This window comes from Psittacula echo (genome assembly GCF_963264785.1).
Source record: "Psittacula echo genome assembly, chromosome: 19".
Classification (NCBI taxonomy): Eukaryota; Metazoa; Chordata; class Aves; order Psittaciformes; family Psittacidae; genus Psittacula; species Psittacula echo.
The window spans coordinates 1,599,395-1,620,001 of NC_137755.1; the positions used below are offsets into that span (position 1 = coordinate 1,599,395).

Here is a 20,607-nt window from a genome sequence, read left to right on the forward strand (position 1 = left end):
CCGCAACCCCCCTTTTTGGGGTGAAAACCCCCATTTTTGGGGTGAACCCCCCCATTTTTAGGTCCGCAACCCGCCTTTTTGGGGTGAAACCCCCCATTTTAGGGGTGAAAACTGCCATTTTCAGGTCCCTAACCTCCATTTTTGGGGTGAAACCCCCCATTTTTGGGGTGAAACCCCCCATTTTTAGGTCCCCAACTCCCCTTTTTGGGGTGAAACCCCCCATTTTTAGGTCCCCAAGCCCCATTTTTGGGGTGAAACCCCCCATTTTTGGGGTGAAAACCCCCATTCTTAGGTCCCCAACCCCCATTTTTGGGGTGAAACCCCCCATTTTCAGGTCCCTAACCTCCATTTTTGGGGTGAACCCCCCCATTTTCAGGTTCCTAACCTCCATTTTTGGGGCAAAACCCCCATTTTTGGGGTGAAAACCCCCATTTTTAGGTCCGCAACCCCCATTTTTGGGGCAAAACCCCCATTTTTGGGGTGAAAACCCCCATTTTTAGGTCCCCAACTCCCCTTTTTGGGGTGAAACCCCCCATTTTTGGGGTGAAATCCCCCATTTTTAGGTCCCCAACCCCCATTTTTGGGGTGAAACCCCCCATTTTTGGGGTGAAAACCCCCATTCTTAGGTCCCCAACCCCCATTTTTGGGGTGAAACCCCCCATTTTCAGGTCCCTAACCTCCATTTTTGGGGCAAAACCCCCCCATTTTCAGGTTCCTAACCTCCATTTTTGGGGCAAAACCCCCATTTTTGGGGTGAAAACCCCCATTTTTAGGTCCGCAACCCCCATTTTTGGGGCAAAACCCCCATTTTTGGGGTGAAAACCCCCATTTTTAGGTCCCCAACTCCCCTTTTTGGGGTGAAACCCCCCATTTTTGGGGTGAAATCCCCCATTTTTAGGTCCCCAACCCCCATTTTTGGGGTGAAACTCCCCATTTTCAGGTCCCTAACCTCCATTTTTGGGGCAAAACCCCCATTTTTGGGGTGAAACCCCCCATTTTTAGGTCCCCAACTCCCCTTTTTGGGGTGAAACCCCCATTTTTGGGGTGAAAAACCCCATTTTTAGGTCCCCAACTCCCCTTTTTGGGGTGAAACCCCCCATTTTTGGGGTGAAAACCCCCATTCTTAGGTCCCCAACCCCCATTTTTGGGGTGAAACCCCCCATTTTCAGGTCCCTAACCTCCATTTTTGGGGTGAACCCCCCCATTTTCAGGTTCCTAACCTCCATTTTTGGGGCAAAACCCCCATTTTTGGGGTGAAAACCCCCATTTTTAGGTCCGCAACCCCCATTTTTGGGGTGAAAACCCCCATTTTTGGGGTGAAACCCCCCATTTTTAGGTCCGCAACTCCCTTTTTTGGGGTGAAACCCCCCATTTTAGGGGTGAAAACCCCCATTCTTAGGTCCCCAACTCCCCTTTTTGGGGTGAAAACCCCCATTTTTGGGGTGAAACCCCCCATTTTTAGGTCCCCAACTCCCCTTTTTGGGGTGAAACCCCCCATTTTTGGGGTGAAAACCCCCATTTTCAGGTCCCAACCCCCATTTTTGGGGTGTGAAAACCCCCATTTTCAGGTCCCCAACCCCCATTTTCGGGGTGAACCCCCCCCGTTTTGTGGTCGAACCCCCCCATTTGGCCCCGTTGCCCCCAGCACACACGCACCCGCCGGCTCGTGAACCCCTTTAATACGAACCAGGGCACCAAGCGGGGTCCCCACCCCTCGATGCCGGGGGGGGGTCACTTGACGAAGACGACGCTGTTGGGGCCGGCGTTGCGGGCGGCGAGCCAGGCCAGGAACACGTCCCTGCGTTTGGGGGCAAAAAGAGGGGGGTTTGGTTAAAAACGGGGGGGAAAAGGGGGGTTTTGGGGTAGAAAACGGGGATTTGGGGTAGAAAAAGGGGATTTGGGGGGTTTTAGAGTGGGATTTGGGGGTGAAAAGGGGGATTTGGGGGTAAATAAAGGGGGTTTTGGGTAGAAAAGGGGGATTTGGGGTAGAAAAGGGGGGATTTGGGGGGTTTTAGAGTGGGATTTGGGGGTAAAAAGGGGGTGTTTGGGGGAAATAAAGGGGGTTTTGGGGTAGAAAAGGGATTTGGGGGTAAATAAAGGGGGTTTTGGGGTAGAAAAAGGGGATTTGGGGTAGAAAACGGGGTTTTGGGGGGTTTTAGAGTGGGATTTGGGGGGTGAAAAGGGGGATTTGGGGGTAAATAATGGGGGTTTTGGGGTAGAAAAGGGGTGATTTGGGGGGTTTTGGGGGTAAAAAGGGGGATTTGGGGGAAATAAAGGGGTTTTTGGGGTAGAAAAGGGGGATTTGGGGGTAAATAAAGGGGGTTTTGGGTAGAAAAGGGGGATTTGGGGGTAAATAAAGGGGGTTTTGGGGTAGAAAAGGGGGATTTGGGGTAAATAAAGGGGGTTTTGGGGTAGAAAAGGGGGATTTGGGGGTAAATAAAGGGGGTTTTGGGGTAGAAAAGGGGGATTTGGGGTAGAAAAGGGGGTTTGGGGGGTTTTAGAGTGGGATTTGGGGTAGAAAACGGGGTTTTGGGGGGTTTTAGAGTGGGATTTGGGGGTGAAAAGGGGGATTTGGGGGTAAATAAAGGGGGTTTTGGGGTAGAAAAGGGGGATTTGGGGTAGAAAAGGGGGATTTGGGGGGTTTTAGAGTGGGATTTGGGGGTGAAAAGGGGGATTTGGGGGTAAATAAAGGGGGTTTTGGGGTAGAAAAGGGGGATTTGGGGTGGGATTTGGGGGTAAAAAGGGGGATTTGGGGGAAATAAAGGGGGTTTTGGGGTAGAAAAGGGGGATTTGGGGGTAAATAAAGGGGGTTTTGGGGTAGAAAAAGGGGGATTTAGGGGTAAATAATGGGGGTTTTGGGGTAGAAAAGGGGGATTTGGGGGTAAATAAAGGGGGTTTTGGGGTAGAAAAGGGGGATTTGGGGGTAAATAAAGGGGGTTTTGGGGTAGAAAAAGGGGGATTTGGGGTAGAAAAGGGGGTTTGGGGGGTTTTAGAGTGGGATTTGGGGGTAAAAAGGGGGGTTTGGGGGTAAATAAAGGGGGTTTTGGGGTAGAAAAGGGATTTGGGGGTAAATAAAGGGGGTTTTGGGGTAGAAAAAGGGGGATTTGGGGTAGAAAACGGGGTTTTGGGGGGTTTTAGAGTGGGATTTGGGGGTGAAAAGGGGGATTTGGGGGAAATAAAGGGGTTTTTGGGGTAGAAAAGGGGGATTTGGGGGTAAATAAAGGGGGTTTTTGGGGTAGAAAAGGGATTTGGGGGTAAATAAAGGGGGTTTTGGGGTAGAAAAAGGGGTTTTTGGGGTAGAAAAGGGGGTTTTGGGGGTAAATAAAGGGGGTTTTGGGGTAGAAAAAGGGGGATTTGGGGTAGAAAAGGGGGTTTGGGGGGTTTTAGAGTGGGATTTGGGGGTGAAAAGGGGGATTTGGGGGAAATAAAGGGTTTTTGGGGTAGAAAAGGGGGATTTGGGGGTAAATAAAGGGGGATTTGGGGGTAAATAAAGGGGTTTTTGGGGTAGAAAAGGGGGATTTGGGGGTTTTAGGGTGGGATTTGGGGGTGAAAAGGGGGATTTGGGGGTAAATAAAGTGGGTTTTGGGGTAGAAAGGGGGTTTTGGGGGTAAATAAAGGGGGGTTTGGGGTAGAAAAGGGGGTTTTAGGGTGGGATTTGGGTTAGGGTCATTGGGTAGAGGCTTTTGGGGCCATTTTTGGGCCGGTTTTGAGTGTTTTAGGGCTGTTTGTGGGTGTTTCGGGCCATTTCTGGGTGTTTCGGGCCATTTCTGGGTGGTTTTGGGCCGGTTTTGGGTGTTTCGGGCCCGTTTTTGGGTGTTTCGGGCCCGTTTTTGGGTGTTTCGGGCCCGTTTTTGGGTGTTTTTGGGATGTTTTTGGGTGTTTTTGGGGTGTTCCGGTACCCACCGGCAGTGCCTGACGACGCACTCACTGCTGCAGCGTTTCTGGGCCATTTCTGGGTGTTTTGGGGCCTTTTTTGGGTGGGTTTGGGCCGGTTTTGGGTGTTTCTGGGTGGTTTTGGGCCGTTTTTGGGTGTTTCTGGGTGGTTTTGGGCCATTTTTGGGTGTTTCGGGCCCGTTTTTGGGTGTTTTTGGGGTGTTTTTGGAGTGTTTTTGGGGTGTTCCGGTACCCACCGGCAGTGCCTGACGACGCACTCACTGCTGCAGTATTCCTCATCCCAGTCCCCGCTGGCCACGGGCGCGTTCCCGCATCCCGCCCGGATGCAGCGCGCGGGGGGGGGGTCCTCGGGTACCAGCTCCACGGCGAGGCCTGGGGGGGACTCAGCCTGCGGGGGGGGGCGGGGGGGGAACAGCATCCGGCACCATTGGGACCCACTGAAACCCACTGAGTCCCATTGAAACCCATTGGATCCCATTGAGTCCCACTGAACCCCATTGGATCCCACTGAATCCCACTGAACCCCATTGGATTCCATTAAACCCCATTGGATCCCATTGAACCCCATTGAGTCCCACTGAACCCCATCGGAATCCCATTGAGTCCCATTGAACCCCATCGGAATCCCATTGAATCCCAAAGAAACCCAATGGATCCCATTGAGCCCCATTGATTCCCATTGGAATCCCATTGAACCACATTGGATCCCATTGAACCCCATCAGAATCCCATTGAAACCCATTGGATCCCATTGAGCCCCATTGATTCCCATTGGAATCCCATTGAACCACATTGGATCCCATTGAACCCCATCAGAATCCCATTGAAACCCATTGGATCCCATTGAGCCCCATTGATTCCCATTGGAATCCCATTGAAACCCATTGGGTCCCATTGGAATTCCGTTGAAACCCATTGGATCCCATTGAGCCCCATTGGAATCCCATTGAATTCCATTGGATCCCACTGAACACCATTGAATCCCATTGAACCCCATTGAACCCCATTGGAATCCATTAAAACCCCCTTGAAATCCCCCAAACCCTCTTATAGTTCCCAAAAATCCCTCTAAAACTCCTTAAAACTCTCCAAAACCCCCTAAAATTCCTCAAACTCAGTTAAAATTCCAAAGAAATTCCCCCACATTCACTAAAATCCCCCAAAATTCCTTAAAATCCACGTAAAATTCCATAAAGTACACCAGAATCCCCCTAAACCTCCTCAGAGTCTCCTAAACCTGCCCAAAATTCCCCCCAAATTCCCCTAAAATTCCCCCAATTCAAATTCCCCCAAATTCAACCAAATTCCCCCCAAATTCCTTGAATTTTTCCTGAAAATTCCTAAAACTTCCCTTAAAAGTTCCAGAAAACACACCAAAAAATCCCAATTTGTCAAATTCCCCTAAAATACCCAAAATTCCCTTAAAATTCCCCTACAATTCCCCAAAAATTCAAATTCACCTGAAATTCCTCTAAAATGCCCCAAAATTCTGCTGATTTCAAATATTTCTAAAATTCCCTGCTATTCAAATACTCCTAAACTCCCCCAAAATTCCCCTAAAATTCCCCAAAATTCGAATTCCACTAAAATGCCCCCAAATTCCCCAGAATTTCCCCAAAATCTGCAAAAAATTCCCAAAAATCCAAATTCTGCCAAAATTCCCCCAAATTCCGCTAAAATCCTTCGAAATTCCCATAAAATTCTCCAAAATTCAGTCAAATTCCCTGACATTCAAATGCCACTAAAATTTCCCAAATTCACTCAAAATTCTCCTAATATCTCCCCAAATTCTCTCAAAATTCCCTCAAATTCCCTTAAAATTTCTCCAAAATTCACCCAAATTCTTCAAAATTCCCAAATCTCCCAAAACCCAGAATTCCCCCAAACCTCCCCCAAATTCCCTTAAAATTCCTCCAAAATTCTCCCAGATTCCCCCCAAATCCGGAACTTCCACCAAATTTTCTCCAAATTTCCCCAAAATCTAGAAAACCCTCCCAAAATCCAGAATTTCCCCCCAAATCCCCGAATTCTCAAAAATTCCCCCCAAATCCAGAATTCCCCCAAAATTTCTCCAAAATTCTCAGAAGTTTCCTCAGAATTCCTCCAAATTCCGGAAAATCTCCTGAAAATCCAGAATTTCCTCCAAAATCCCCAAATTCTCAAAAACTCCTCTGAAATCCAAAATTCCCCCCCAAATTCTCCCAAATTTCCCCCAAATTCTCCCCCAAATTTCCCCCAAAATTCTCCAAAATTCCCCCAAATTTCCCAAAATTTCCCCCAAATTTCCCAAAATTCCCCCAAATTCCCCAAATTCCCCCAAATTTCCCAAAATTTCCCCCAAATTCCCCAAAATTTCCCCCAAATTCCCCAAAATTCCCCCAAATTTCCCAAAATTTCCCAAAATTTCCCCCAAATTCCCCAAAATTTCCCCCAAATTTCCCAAAATTCCCCCAAATTCCCCCAAATTTCCCAAAATTCCCCCAAACCCCCCCCCCCATTCTCACCTCGTTCCCGAACTCCCCCCCCACCATCTCCACCACCTCCTCCTCCGCCGCCGCCTCGTCCCCGGCGCCTCCGTCCTTGCCGGGCGCCGCCGCCCCCACCACGCGCAGGGGGGGCAGGATCTTGATGTGCAGCGGCGGTGCCGGCGGCACCGCGGGCTGGGGGGGGGGCAGCGTCAGCCGTAACCGCGGCGGGGGGGTCCCGCCGGTACCGGCACCGCCGGCGCCCGCCGGCTGCTGCATGGCTTGGAGCGGCGGCGGCGCCTGCAACAGCGCCCCCCCCTGGCTGGGCGGCGCGGGCACCGGCGGCGGCATCTGCTGCAACGGCGGCGGCTGCAGGCGCGGCGCCGGCGTCCGCGGCGGCACCGGGATCACCGCGACCAAGGAGGGCGCCAGGAGCTGCTTGGGGATGAGGATCTGGGTGATGGCGGGGGGGTCCGGGGAGGAGGAGGAGGAGGAGGAAGGAGGGGGGGGAGCGGGGGGGGAGGAAGAGGAGGAGGAGGGAGGAGGAGGAGGAGGAGGAGGGGGGGGGGGAGTGGGGCTGGTGTCGGCGTCGGGGGGGTCCGAGGAGGTCTGGAATGAGAGGGAAACCGGCGGTTACGGCACGGGAACGGCCCCAAAGCGGGGGGGGGATTGGACCCAAAACGTGGTCGTGTTAAAAAAGTGCTATTTATAACGATACGGGGCCCAAATTGGGATGAATTCACCCCAAAACCTGTTCATGTTGAAAAACTACTAATTATAACGATATGGGCCCCAAATCGTGATGAATTCACCCCAAAACGTGCTTACGTTGAAAAACTACTTATGATAACGATATCGGTCCCCAAAACGTGATGAATTCACCCCAAAACATGCTTATGTTAAAAAAATACCAATTGTAACAATATGGGTCCCAAAATCTGATGAATTCACCCCAAAACCTGTTCATGTTAAAAAACTACTAATTATAACGATATGGGTCCCAAATTGTGATGAATTCACCCCAAAACCTCGTCATGTTATAAAACTACCGATTACAACGATACAGCACCCAAATTGTGATGAATTCACCCCAAAACACATCCGTGTTGGGGAAGCGTTCGTTACATCAATATGGTCCCCAAATTGTGACGAATTCACCCCAAAACCCATTGGGGTTAGGAAACTATCAATTCCAGCAATATAAACCCCAAATCACGATGAATTCACCCCAAAATGTACCCGTGCTTGGGAAACATCCATTATAGCAACACAGCCCCCAAATCCTGCTGAATTCAGCCCAAAGCCCATCCCCATGGGACGCACCAAGATGGCGCGGTAAGCGGCCAGTGCCTTCAGGTATTCCTTCTTGGCTGCTTCCGTCTTCCTCTTGTACACCTGGAAAGGGGGAAATGGGGGGGATTTGGGGGGGATCAGCCGCAATTTTCCAGTGTTCCAGCGAAATGTCACCAAATTCATCAAATCTGCCCAAATTCCACCAAAATTGTGCCGAATTCCAGCCAAATTCCAGCCAAATTTCCCCAAATTCCACCGAAATTGCACCGAATTCCACCCAAATTCATCAGATCTCCCCAAAGTTCACCGAAATTGTACCCAATTCCACTCAAATTCAGCCCACCTCCCCAAATTCCACCAAAATTGTACCAAATTCCACCCAAATTCATCAAATCTTCCCAAATTCCACCAAAACTTTACCAAATTCCACCAAATTCCACACAAATTCAGCTCATCTACCCAAATCTCGCCCAAATTGTACCGAATTCCACCCAAATTCATCAAATCTCCCCAAATTTCACCAAAACGGCACCAAAATCCACCAAAACCTATCAAATCATCCTGCATTTCACCAAAATCAAGCAAAATTAACCAAAATGCAACAAAATCCTGCACGTTTCTCAGGATTTCACCAAAGCTCTCCTAAAAATGCACTGGTTTCGCTGGAATTTCACCAGAATTCACTCATTTTCATCAGCTTTCAGCAAAATTTCACCCAAATGGACAGAATTTCAATGAATTTCACCGAATTCCAACAAAATTCTATGGATTTCATCAGATTTCACAAAATACTCTTCCGAAAAATCGCTGCTTTTCATCAAGCTCCCCCAAAATGTTACCAAAATTTCCCTGGAACACAGAATTTTACTCAAATTCACCGCAATTCACTGCTTTTCATGAAATTTGGTCAAATTTCACCGAGTTTTTCACCAAAATCCCCCTAGATTTGCTGATTTGCATTAAATTTCACCAAAATGTCACCAAAATTGCCCCACTTACGTCAAATTTGGTGAGAATTTAACCGGTTTCCCCGGAATTCCAGAACTCTCACTGTATTTCTCCAAAACCCACTAATGCTCATTAAATTCCATCCACATTTCACCAAAACTCGAATTCCATCAAATTTCAAGAAAATTCCACCGACATTTCCCTGACATTCAGATTTTCCTGGGATTTCACCAAAACCCACCGACTTTCTGGAAGTTTTAACAAAAAATCATCAAAACTACCCCATTTTCATCAACCTTAGCCAAAATCCCTAACTCAGAACTCCTAAAATTTCAGCAAAATTTACCGATTTTCACGAAACGCCAACAAAATCTCACCAGAATTCCCTGGTATTCATCAAGTTTCACCCCTATTCCACCAAAATTCCCCCAAAATACACTGATTTTCACGGAATTCTAACAAACCTCCCTGATTTCCAGGAATTCCATCCAATTTCCCTCAAATTCCACCAAAATCTCACTGAAATTCACAGATTTTCATGGAATTCCACAAAATTCCCTGATTTCCATGGGATTTCACCAAAAATTCACCAAAATCTCCCTGAAATCCACGAATTTTCATGAAATGTCACCAGAATTCCTTAATTTGCATTGAATTCCATCTATTTTCACCAAAGTGTCCCTAAACATCACAAATTTTCACGGAATTTCACCCATATTTGCTGATTTCCATGACATTTCACCATAAATCCGCCAAAATCTCTCTGAAATGCACAAATTTCCATGGAATTTCACGAGGACTCACTAATTCCCATGAGATTTCACCAATAATTCACCAAAACCCCCCTCAACTCCACGAATTTTCATGGAATTCCCCCAAAACACACCAATTTCCATGAAATCCCATCAAACTTTTCCAAAATTTCACCGAAATCTCCCTGAAATCCACACGTTTTCAAGAAACCCCACCGAAACTCCCTGATTCCCATAAAATCCCATCAAATTTCGCCAAAATCTCCCTGAAACCCGCATTTTTTCAGAGAATTCCACCAAAATCCTGATTCCCATAAAATTCCATCAGATTTCATCGAAATCTCCCTGAAATCCGCAAGTTTTCAAGAAATCCCACCAAAATGCCCTGATTCCCATAAAATCCCATCAAATCTCACCAAAATCTCCCCGAAATCCACAAATCTTCACGCAATCCCACCGAAACTCCCTATTTTCCACGAAATTCCACCGAATTTCACCAAATTTCCACCAAAATCCCCCTGAAATCCGCCGATTTCCACGGAATTCCACCCAAACTCCCCGATTTCCACGGAATTCCCTCCAGTTTCACACACACACACACACACACACACACACCCCCCCCCGGAGCTGACCTGCTTCTGCTCCTCGCCCAGGCTGTCCCACATGGAGGCCACGATCTTGGAGACCTCGCCGAAGGTGGCGTTGGGGTTCTGGCCCTTGATGGCGGCCTGGGTGTCGCGGAAGAAGAGGGCGTAGGCGGACACCGGCTTCTGCGGCTCGTTCGGGTCCTTCTTCTTCTTGGGCTTCTTGGGGGGCTTCCCCCGGCGCGGGGCATCTGCCCCCGGGGGGGCCGGGGTCGGGGGCGCCGGCGGGGCCGGAGGGGATGGGGCTGGGGCGGCCTGGGGGGGGGAGAAGAGAGAAGAGAGGGGGGTGAAGGGGGGGGGAAATGGGGGGGAATTGGGGGAAATTTGATGGGAATTGCAAAAAGAAGGAGAAAACGGAAGGAAATTGAGGGAAATGGAAGGAAATCGGGGAAAATCGGGAGCAAATCGGGGAAAATCGAAGGAAATACGGTAAAATCAGAGGAAATTTGGGGAAAATTGATGACATTCGGGAAAATGGGGGGAAATGGAAGAAAATGGGGGGAAATGGAGGAAAATCAAAGGGAATTGGGAAAAACCAGAAGGATATCGGGGAAAACTAACGAAAATCAAAGGAAATCAGGGGAAATTCAGGGAAATCAAAGGAAATTGGGGAAAATTGAGAAAAACTGAAGGAAATCGGGGGAAATTGAAGGAAATTAAGGAAAAGTGAAGTTAATTGGGGGAAATCAGGGAAAATCAAAGGAAATTGGGGAAAATTCAGGGAAATCAAAGGAAATTGGGGAAAATTCCGGGAAATCAAAGGAAATTGGGGAAAATTGAGAAAAACTGAAGGAAATCGGGGGAAATTGAAGGAAATTAAGGAAAAGTGAAGTAAATAAGGGAAAATCAGGGAAAATCAAAGGAAATTGGGGAAAATTGGGGAAAATTGAGAAAAACTGAGGGAAATCAGGGAAAATTGAAGGAAATTGAGGAAAAGTGAAGTAAATTGGGGAAAATAAGGGAAAATCAAAGGAAATTGGGGAAAATTGGGGAAAATTGGGGAAAATTGAGAAAAATTGAGGGAAATCAGGGAAAACTGAAGGAAATGGAGAAAAAGTGAAGTAAACTGGGGAAAATAAGGGAAAATCAAAGGAAACCAGGGAAAATGAAGAAAATCAAAGGAAATGGAGAAAAATAAAAGGAAATAGCAGAAAATTGAGGAAAATCAAAAGAAATTGGGGAAAATCGACGGAAAACGGGGAAAACTGGGGAAAATCGACGGAATCCACGATTCTGGGCACCAACCCCACCGTTTTGCCCACCGCCACATCATTTCCAGCACCAAACCCACCGGTTTTGGCCCCAAACCCATCGTTTCGGTGCATTTCACCCCCAAAAAAGGTCCATTTTGGGGCGGTTTTGGGGCTCCTCACCCTCCGGAACTCCTCGGCCTCCTCCTCCTGCACGGAGCCAGCGGGCGACGGGGGGGGCGAGAGGCGCTCCTCGGGCGACGGCGCCGCCGGCGGGGGGGTGCCCCCCGGGGCCGCGCTCGATCCCGCCGTGCCATTGGCTCCCAGGCTGAGCCCCAGCTGAGAGCTGAGCTCCGATTGGTCGATGGTGGTCAGCTGCCCCGGGGCCAGCAGCCCCCCCGGGCTCAGGGCCGCCATGGGGACGTCGATGGTGACGGGGGGGGCGGCGCTGTACTGGGTGCTCATCGTGTGCTCCAGGTCCTGCGCGAGGGGGACGGGGGGGGGGGGGGGGGGTGTGAGAGCCAAAACCACCCGGTTTCACCCCAAAAAACAGGCTCTGCCCCCCCAAAAACGCTTTTTTCCACCCCGGAAACGCCTTCGCGGCGCCGGAAACGACCTTTTTCGCACCAAAAACGCCTTTCTGATGCCCAAAATGCCTTTTTCCACCCCAAAAACGCCTTTTTCCCCATCAATAATGCCTTTGTGACACCAAAAATGCCTTTTTCCACCCCAAAAACGCCTTTTTCCCCATCCGTAACGCATTTGTGACACCAAAAATGCCTTTTTCCACCCCAAAAACGCCTTTTTCCACCCCAAAAACGCCTTTTTCCCCATCCGTAACGCATTTGTGACACAAAAATGCCTTTTTCTACCCCAAAAACGCCTTTTTGCACAACAATAACGCCTTTGTGACACCAAAAATGCCTTTTTCTACAGCAATAATGCTCTTGGGGCACCAAACCCGCCTTTTTTGGCCCCAATATTGTCTTTGTGACACCAAAAATGCCTTTTTCTACCCCAAACCCACGTTTTCCCACAACAATAATTTCCCCCTTTATATCCCCCCATATCCCCATTCCCCCCCCATATCCCCATTTCCCACCCATTTCCCCCCTATTTCCACCCCCATATTCCCTATTTCCCCCCATTTCACCCCACTTCCCACCCATTCCCCCCCATATCCCCAATGCCCTCCTTCATATCCCTCCCATATCCCCATTCCCCCCCATATCCCCATTCCCCCCCATTTCCTACCCATTCCCCCCCATATCCCCATTTCCCCCCATTTCCTACCCATTCCCCCCTCTTATATCCCCCCATTTCCCCCCCATATCCCCATTTCCCACCCATTTCCCCCCTATTTCCAGCCCCATATCCCCTATTTCCCCCCTATTTCCACCCCCATATCCCCTATTTCCCCCCATTCCCCCCCATATCCCCATTTCCCCCCATTCCCCCTCATTTTCCCCTCTTATATCCCCCTATATCCCCATTCCCCCCCCATATCCCCATTTCCCCCCCATTTCCCCTATTTCCCCCATATCCCCATTTCCCCCAACATTCCCCCCCATATCCCCATTCCCCCCTTTATAACCCCCCCATATCCCCTATTTCCCCCCATTTCCCCCCATATCCCCATTCCCCCCTATTTCCACCCCCATATCCCCTATTTCCCATTTCCCCCCTATTCCCCCCCATATCCCCATTTCCCCCCATTTCCCCCCCATATCCCCATTCCCCCCTATTTCCACCCCCATATCCCCTATTTCCCATTTCCCCCCTATTCCCCCCCATATCCCCATTTCCCCCCATTTCCCCCCCATATCCCCATTCCCCCCTATTTCCACCCCCATATCCCCTATTTCCCCATTACCCCCTATTCCCCCCCATATCCCCATTTCCCCCCCCATATCCCCATTCCCCCCTATTTCCCCCCCCATATCCCCTATTTCCCCCCATATCCCCCCCTTATATCCCCCCCCCCCTTACCATGGCGAGCCCCCCCGCCAGCAGCCCCGCTCCCTGCTCCATGAGCCCATGGCCGATGCCCACGGGCATCTCCAGGCCCTGCACCCCGTAGTGGGGCGCGGGGGGGAAGTTGGGGTCCGGGGCCCCCCCCGGCTCGCCCAGGTCCTCGAAGTGCCCCACGACGTCGGCCACGGCCAGCGAGGGGTCGGCGTCCAGCGAGATGGGGGGGATCTCGAACTCCTCGTCCCCCAGGCTCGGCGTGTGGAACGTCTGGGGGGGGGGGGGCCATGGGGCTCAGTGGGGGGGTAGGGGGGAATGGGGGCATATGGGGGAAATGGGGGTCGATGGGGGAATGGGGGCGATGGGGGAATGGGGGCGATGGGGGAATGGGGGCGATGGGGGAATGGGGGCGATGGGGGTGATGGGGGAATGGGGGCGATGGGGGGCTATGGGGGCGATGGGGGAATGGGCGTGATGGGGGAATGGGGGCGATGGGGGAATGGGGGTGATGGGGGAATGGGGGCGATGGGGGAATGGGGGCGATGGGGGTAATGGGGGTCTATGGGGGAATGGGGGCGATGGGGGCGATGGGGGAATGGGGGCGATGGGGGTAATGGGGGTCTATGGGGGAATGGGGGCGATGGGGGAATGGGGGTGATGGGGGAATGGGGGCGATGGGGGAATGGGGGCGATGGGGGTAATGGGGGTCTATGGGGGAATGGGGGCGATGGGGCAATGGGGGCGATGGGGGTGATGGGGGAATGGGGGCGATGGGGGAATGGGGGCGATGGGGGAATGGGGGTGATAGGGTAATGGGGGCAATGGAGGCTATGGGGCAATGGAGGCTATGGGGCAATGGGGGATATGGGGGTAATGGGGATAATGGGTCAATGGGGGTAATGGGGGCAATGGGGTAATGGAGGCTATGGGGCAATGGGGGATATGGGGGTAATGGGGATAATGGGTCAATGGGGGTAATGGGGGCAATGGGGTAATGGAGGCTATGGGGCAATGGGGGATATGGGGGTAATGGGGATAATGGGTCAATGGGGGTAATGGGGGCGATGGGGTAATGGGGGTCTATGGGGGTAATGGGGGTCTATGGGGTAATGGGGGTCTATGGGGTAATGGGGATAATGGGTCAATGGGGGAATGGGGGTGATGGGGGAATGGAGGCTATGGGGCAATGGGGGTAATGGGGATGATGGGTCAATTGGGGTAATGGGGGCGATGGGGTAATGGGGTTCTATGGGGGCAATGGGGTAATGGGGGTCTACGAGGGTCTGTGGGGTGATGGGGCAAGGAGAATCTAAGGGGTAATGGGGGTAATGTTGGTCTATGGGGTAATGGGGGCAATGGGGGTAATAGAGGTCTATGGGGTAATGGGGGCAATGGGGGTCTATGGGAGTAATGGGAGTCCATGGGGCAATGGGGTTGAATGAGAGTCTATGCGTGTAATGGGAGTCTATGGGGCAATGAGGGTCTATGGGGGTAATGGGGTCTATGGGGCAATGAGAGTCTATGGGGTAATGGGGTCTATGGGGTTAAGGGGGCAATAGGGGTCTATGAGCTCTATGGGGCAATGGGGTCTATGGGGTTAAGGGGGCAATAGGGGTCTATAAGCTCTATGGGGCAATGGGGTCTATGGGGTTAAGGAGGCAATAGGGGTCTATGGGGCAATGGGGTCTATGAGATTAAGGGGACAATAGGAGTCTATGAGCTCTATGGGGCAATGAAAGTCTATGGGGTTAATGGGGCAATAGGGGTCTATGGGGCAATGGGATCTATGAGCTCTATGGATGTCTATGGGGCTCTATGGGATACCAGCACTCTATGGGGTCTCTTGGACTCTATGGGGCGGTCTATGGGGCCTGCCCCCCAAGTCCGTACCTCGGCTCCGGTGAGGAAGGGGTGCGCCGTCCCGGTGATGGCCAGGTAATTGTCACTGCCCCCGGGGAACTGGGGGGAGCCCAGCATGGGCACCCCATAGCGGCACCCCATAGCCCCCCCCATAGTGGCACCCAATAGGCCCCCCCATAGGGGAACCCCATAGAGGCGCCCCCCCATAGGAGCACCCCAACACTCTATAGCGGCACCCCAGCACCCCATAGGGGAACCCCAACACCCCACAGCCCCCCCACAGGAGCTCCCCAGCACCCCATAGGGGCACCCCAACACCCCATAGCCCCCCATGTGCCCCTAAAGACCCCATAACCCCCCTTATGTGCCCCTAAAAGACCCATATCCACCCCTATGTGCCCCTAGAGGCCCCTTAGCCCCTCTCATGTACCCCTAAGTGACCCATATCCATCCCTATGTGCCCCTAAAGGCCCCACAGCCCCCCTTATGTGCCCCTAAGAGACCCATATCCACCCCTATGTGCCCCTAAAGGCCCCATAGCCCCCCACAGGTGCCCCCCATCACGCCCTAAGCGCCCCACAGCGCCCATTCCCGCCCCATAGCCCCCATTCCCGCCCCATAGCCCCCATTCCCGCCCCATAGCCCCCATTCCCGCCCCATAGCCCCCGTTCCCCTTCACCTCCATCGCTCCGCCGCCGCCCTGCCCGCCTTCCCCTCAGCGCTCCGCGCCGGAAGTCGCCCTCCTTCCCTTCCGGTCCCGTGGGGCCATAGAGACGGCGCCAACGCCCGTACGCTAACGGGATTGGAGGACCGAGCTAGAGCGCCGCCCCGGGGCGGGCGGAGCCGGAAGTAAGGGCGGAAGCGGAAGTAGGGAGCGGCCGGACCGGAAGCCGGCGGGAGGAGTAGAGGCGGCGCCCGCCGAGAGGGGCAGAGCGGCCCCCGCGTCATGGCGCGCGCGGGACGTCGGCCGGTAACGTCATCGGCGGCGACGGGATAAGGGGGGGGGGGGATCTATAGGGGCCTATGGGGGGGGGTCTATAGGGGACTGTGGGGGGGGGGATATGGGGGGATATGGGGCTATAGGGGGGATATGGGGCACTGTAGGGGTCTATATGGGGGGTATATGGGGCTATAGGGGGCATATGGGGCACTATAGGGGTCTATATGGGGGGTATATGGGGCTATAGGGGGGATATGGGGCAATATAGGGGTCTATATGGAGGATATATGGGGCTATAGGGGGGATATGAGGCATTATAGGGGTCTACATGGGGGGGATATGGGGCTATAGAGAGGATATGGGGCACTATAGGGGTCTATATGGGGGGTATACGGGGCTATGGGGGGGATATGGGGCACTATAGGGGTCTATATGGAAGGTATATGGGGCTATAGAGGGGATATGTGGCACTATAGGGGTCTATATGGGGGGTATATAGGGCTATAGGAGCAATATAGAGCACTATAGGGTCCTATAGGTGGAGTATATGGGGCTATACGAGGGATATGGGGTACTACAGGTGCCTATGTGGGGGTATATGGGGCTATAGAGGGCATATGGGGCACTATAGTGGCCTATATGGGGGGTATATGGGGCTATAGGGGGGATATGGAGCACTATAGCCGCCTACAGGTAGAGTATATGGGGCTATATGGGGGAGATAGATACTATAGGGGCCTATAGGTGCAGTATATGGGGCTATATGAGGGATATGGGGTACTATGGCGGGGTATATGGGGCTATAAAGGGGATATGGGGCTGTATGGAGGCCTACAGGGGAGTTATATGGAGGCTTTATGGGGCTAGAGGGGGGATATGGGGCACTATAGGGGCCTAGGGGGGGTATATGGTGCTATAGGGTGGATATGGGGCACTATAGGAGCCTATAGGGCAGTTATACAGAGGTTGCATGCGGCTATAGGAGGGATATGGGGCACTATGGAAAAGTTACATGGGGCTATAGGGGGGATATGGCTTGATATAGGGGACCAATGGGGCAATAAAGGGGCCTATAGGGGAGACATAGCGGCTTATAAGGAATCTATGGGGGGTTTAGGGGCATATAGGGGCTTATAGGGGATGTATTGGGGGGAATAGGGAGCTACAGGGGGGCCATAGGGACTTGCAGAGGGATATAGGGGGGATTTGGGGGCTCTATGTGGGGTATATAGGGGGACTATGGGCGGATATAGGGGTCTATAGGGCACCTATGGGGTGCTTAAGAGGCATATAGGATCTATATGGTGAAAATAGGGCAATGGAAGGGGGGTATACGTTGCTATAGGGCACTTACAGGCGATATCGGGGTGTGTAGAGGGGATATGGGGGCCTATAGGGGCCATATGGGGGCCTATAGAGGAGATATAATGGCCTACAAGAGGAGTAGGGGGGCATATAGGGGGCTATTGGGACCTATAGCGGGATATATGGGACTTATACGGCTCTATGGGAGGTATATAGAGATCTATAAGAGGTATATAAGGGTCTTTAAAGGGCGTATAGGGGTCAATGGGGGGTATATAGGGAACTTACAAGGCTATATAGCTGTCTTATAGGGGTATATAGGGGTCAATGGGGGTATATAGGGGTCAATGGGGGGGATATGGGGGTCAATGGGGTGGATATAGGGGACTTATAGGGTCTATGGGGGGTATATAGGGGTCAATGGGGGGTATATAGGGGTCAATGGGGGGGATATGGGGGTCAATGGGGGGGATATAGGGGACTTATAGGGGTCAATGGGGGGGATATAGGGGTCAATGGGGGGGATATAGGGGACTTATAGGGGTCAATGGGGGGTATATAGGGGTCAATGGGGGGGATATGGGGGTCAATGGGGGGGATATAGGGGACTTATAGGGGTCTATCGGGGTATATAGGGGTCTATGGGGGTATATAGGGGTCAATGGGGGGTATATAGGGGTCTATAAAGGGTATATAGGGGTCACTGGGGGGTATATAGGAGTCTATAGGGGGTCTATAGGGGTCAATGGGGGGGATAGAAGGGCTGGAGTTGGCTCCGCCCCCTCTATGACATCCTACCTCACCTCCATAGGAACGAGAGCTCCGATTGGCTGACGGCTCGTCCCGGCTCCTGTGACGTCATCGGGAGGCAGAGGTGAGGGCGGGGCCAAGGACACACCTCCGAAAGAGCAGCGTTGCTATTGGCCAATGGGTGGCCAATGGGTGGCCGTGGCCATGGTTGCTCAAGACCCCCCCCCAAAACGTCCCGTTTTCACCCCAAATTTCAGGGGGTTTTCTCCCTTTGCAACCCATTTTCACCCCAAAAATGGGTCTTTGGGGGCAAAAAGTGCCTCGGCCTCCTTTCCCTGTTACCAAAAGGCTGCAATTTGGTTGGAAACCCCTCGAATTCGGGGCTTAAAGGGAAATCTGGGGGGGGCTTGGTGGTGCTTGAACAAAAAGGGATAGTTTAGGAGGGAGCAAAATGGTTAAAACGGGCTTTTCAGCCCAATTTTGATGCTGGTTTGGGGAGGAAAAGGGGTTTTTGCTGTCAGAAAGGCCAAGAAAAGGGCTTATTCCAATGTTTTCAGAGAAAAATGTGGGATTTTAGGGAAAGAAAGAAATTTGGGGGGATTTTAATGGATTTTTGGTGGATTTGGGGAATTTCGTAACAAAATTGATGACTTTCAGAGTGAATTTACTGAATTGTTAGTGAATTTGATGAGATTTTGGTGAAATTGATGGGGTTTTATGGTGAATTTGCTAAATTTTCAGTGAATCTGGAAAATGTCAAGTGGATTTGAGGAATTTTTGGTCGAATTCAGTGAATTTGAAGGGAATTTGCGGAATTTCAAGTGAAATTTTAGGTGTTTCAAGATAATTTGCTGAGTTTTCAGCGGTTTTGACAGATTTCTAGTGAAATCCAGTGAATTTGAAAGGAATTTGCTGGAAATTTCTGGTGTTTTGAGATAATTTGCTGAATTTTCACTCATTTTTACCAATTTCTAGTGAAATCCAGTGAATTTGAAGGGATTTTGCTGAATTTCAAGTGAAATTTGTGTTGTTTTGCGATAATTTGCTGAATTTTCACTCATTTTTACCAATTTCTAGTGAAATCCAGTGAATTTGAAGGGATTTTGCTGAATTTCAAGTGAAATTTGTGTTGTTTTGCGATAATTTGCTGAATTTTCACTCATTTTTACCAATTTCTAGTGAAATCCAGTGAATTTGAAGGGAATTTGCTGAATTTCAAGTGAAATTTGTGGTGTTTTGCGATAATTTGCTGAATTTTCACTCATTTTTACCAATTTCTAGTGAAATCCAGTGAATTTGAAGGGATTTTGCTGAATTTCAAGTGAAATTTGTGGTGTTTTGAGATATTTGCTGAATTTTCAGTGGGTTTGACAAATTTCTAGTGAAATCCAGTGAATTTGAAGGGAATTTGCTGAATTTCAAGTGAAATTTGTGGTGTTTTGAGATAATTTGCTGAGTTTTCAGTGGTTTTGACAAATTTCTAGTGAAATCCAGTGAATTTGAAGGGATTTTGCTGAATTTCAAGTGAAATTTGTGGTGTTTTGCGATAATTTGCTGAATTTTCACTCATTTTTACCAATTTCTAGTGAAATCCAGTGAATTTGAAGGGATTTTGCTGAATTTCAAGTGAAATTTGTGGTGTTTTGAGATATTTGCTGAATTTTCAGTGGGTTTGACAAATTTCTAGTGAAATCCAGTGAATTTGAAGGGAATTTGCTGAATTTCAAGTGAAATTTGTGGTGTTTTGAGATAATTTGCTGAGTTTTCAGTGGTTTTGACAAATTTCTAGTGAAATCCAGTGAATTTGAAGGGATTTTGCTGAATTTCAAGTGAAATTTGTGGTGTTTTGAGATAATCTGCTGCATTTTCATGTAGATTTGCTGCATTTTGAAGGGAATTTGGTGAGATTTGAGGGAATGTCGTGAATTTGGAGGCGAATTTGCCGAGTTTTGGTGAATTCTGCTTCATTTCCACCCGATTTTAACCCAATTCTGCCCCAAATTTCCTCCAAATTCATTCAAATTCACTGATTTCCCCATCCATTCACTCAAAAAAAGGTGAATTTTGGGCGTTTCTGAGCCCGTTTTTCTTGATTTCATCATTTTAAATGCTTTGGACCCAAATTTTCATCCGAATTTGGGGTTTTGGGTGCTATTTGTGAGGTTTTTTGCCCTTTTTTGACCCAAAAAGCGAATTTTCGGGTGGTTGGGGCTGTTTTGAGCTATTTTTGTGCTTAAAACCGGAATTTTTAGGGATCTGGGGGAGAATTTTGACCAAATCTTTCGTTTTTGGGGCTGAATTTGGGATTTTCCACCTTTCATTCCCCAAAAATAGACATTTTGGGGGGTTTTGAGGCCGTTTCTTCCTTTCAAACGGGCTTTTGGCCTCAATTTTGACCCGAATTGGCACGAAAATGGGTAAAAGATGGCATTTTTGGGCTTTCTGCTAACAAAAACCACCATTTCGAGGGATTTGGGTGCAGTTTGGAGCCACTTTTTGGGTTGAAACGCGCCGTTCCGAGGGATTTCGGCCTCGATTTCCACCCGAATTCCCTCAAAAATGGTGAATTCTGGGATTTCCCCTCACTTTCTCCCTTCA

At 50.3% G+C, this 20,607-nt stretch overlaps 2 protein-coding genes across 2 annotated transcripts in view; one reads left to right on the plus strand and one right to left on the minus strand.

Annotated features, from left to right (window-relative positions):
- Nucleotides 1-1,659: 1,659 nt before the first annotated feature.
- Nucleotides 1,660-18,168, minus strand: TOX4 (TOX high mobility group box family member 4). Its single transcript, XM_080631829.1, has 10 exons — nt 18,058-18,168; nt 15,694-15,807; nt 15,045-15,113; nt 13,176-13,424; nt 11,370-11,666; nt 9,985-10,251; nt 7,683-7,754; nt 6,399-6,968; nt 4,131-4,282; nt 1,660-1,798 (listed from the first exon to the last, which is right to left on the minus strand). The coding sequence occupies exons 2-10, from the start codon at nt 15,697-15,699 to the stop codon at nt 1,732-1,734; spliced, it is 1,749 nt and encodes a 582-aa protein (XP_080487955.1). The 5' UTR covers nt 15,700-15,807; nt 18,058-18,168; the 3' UTR covers nt 1,660-1,731.
- The window catches only part of CHD8 (chromodomain helicase DNA binding protein 8), a gene marked incomplete at its 3' end in the record, with an annotated part of 55,618 nt that continues 50,878 nt past the window's right edge, over nt 15,868-20,607 (plus strand). The window contains exons 1-2 of the mRNA XM_080631904.1: nt 15,868-15,984; nt 18,071-18,133. The remainder of the gene's footprint in view (nt 15,985-18,070; nt 18,134-20,607) is intronic.

Coding starts and splice junctions, on each gene's coding strand:
- TOX4 (XM_080631829.1), bottom strand. Junction 13,425..15,044: donor CCTTCCTCACCGGAGCCGAG/GTACGGACTTGG, acceptor CCCCCCCCCCAG/ACGTTCCACACGCCGAGCCT. Junction 10,252..11,369: donor AGGCCGAGGAGTTCCGGAGG/GTGAGGAGCCCC, acceptor TCCCCCCCCCAG/GCCGCCCCAGCCCCATCCCC.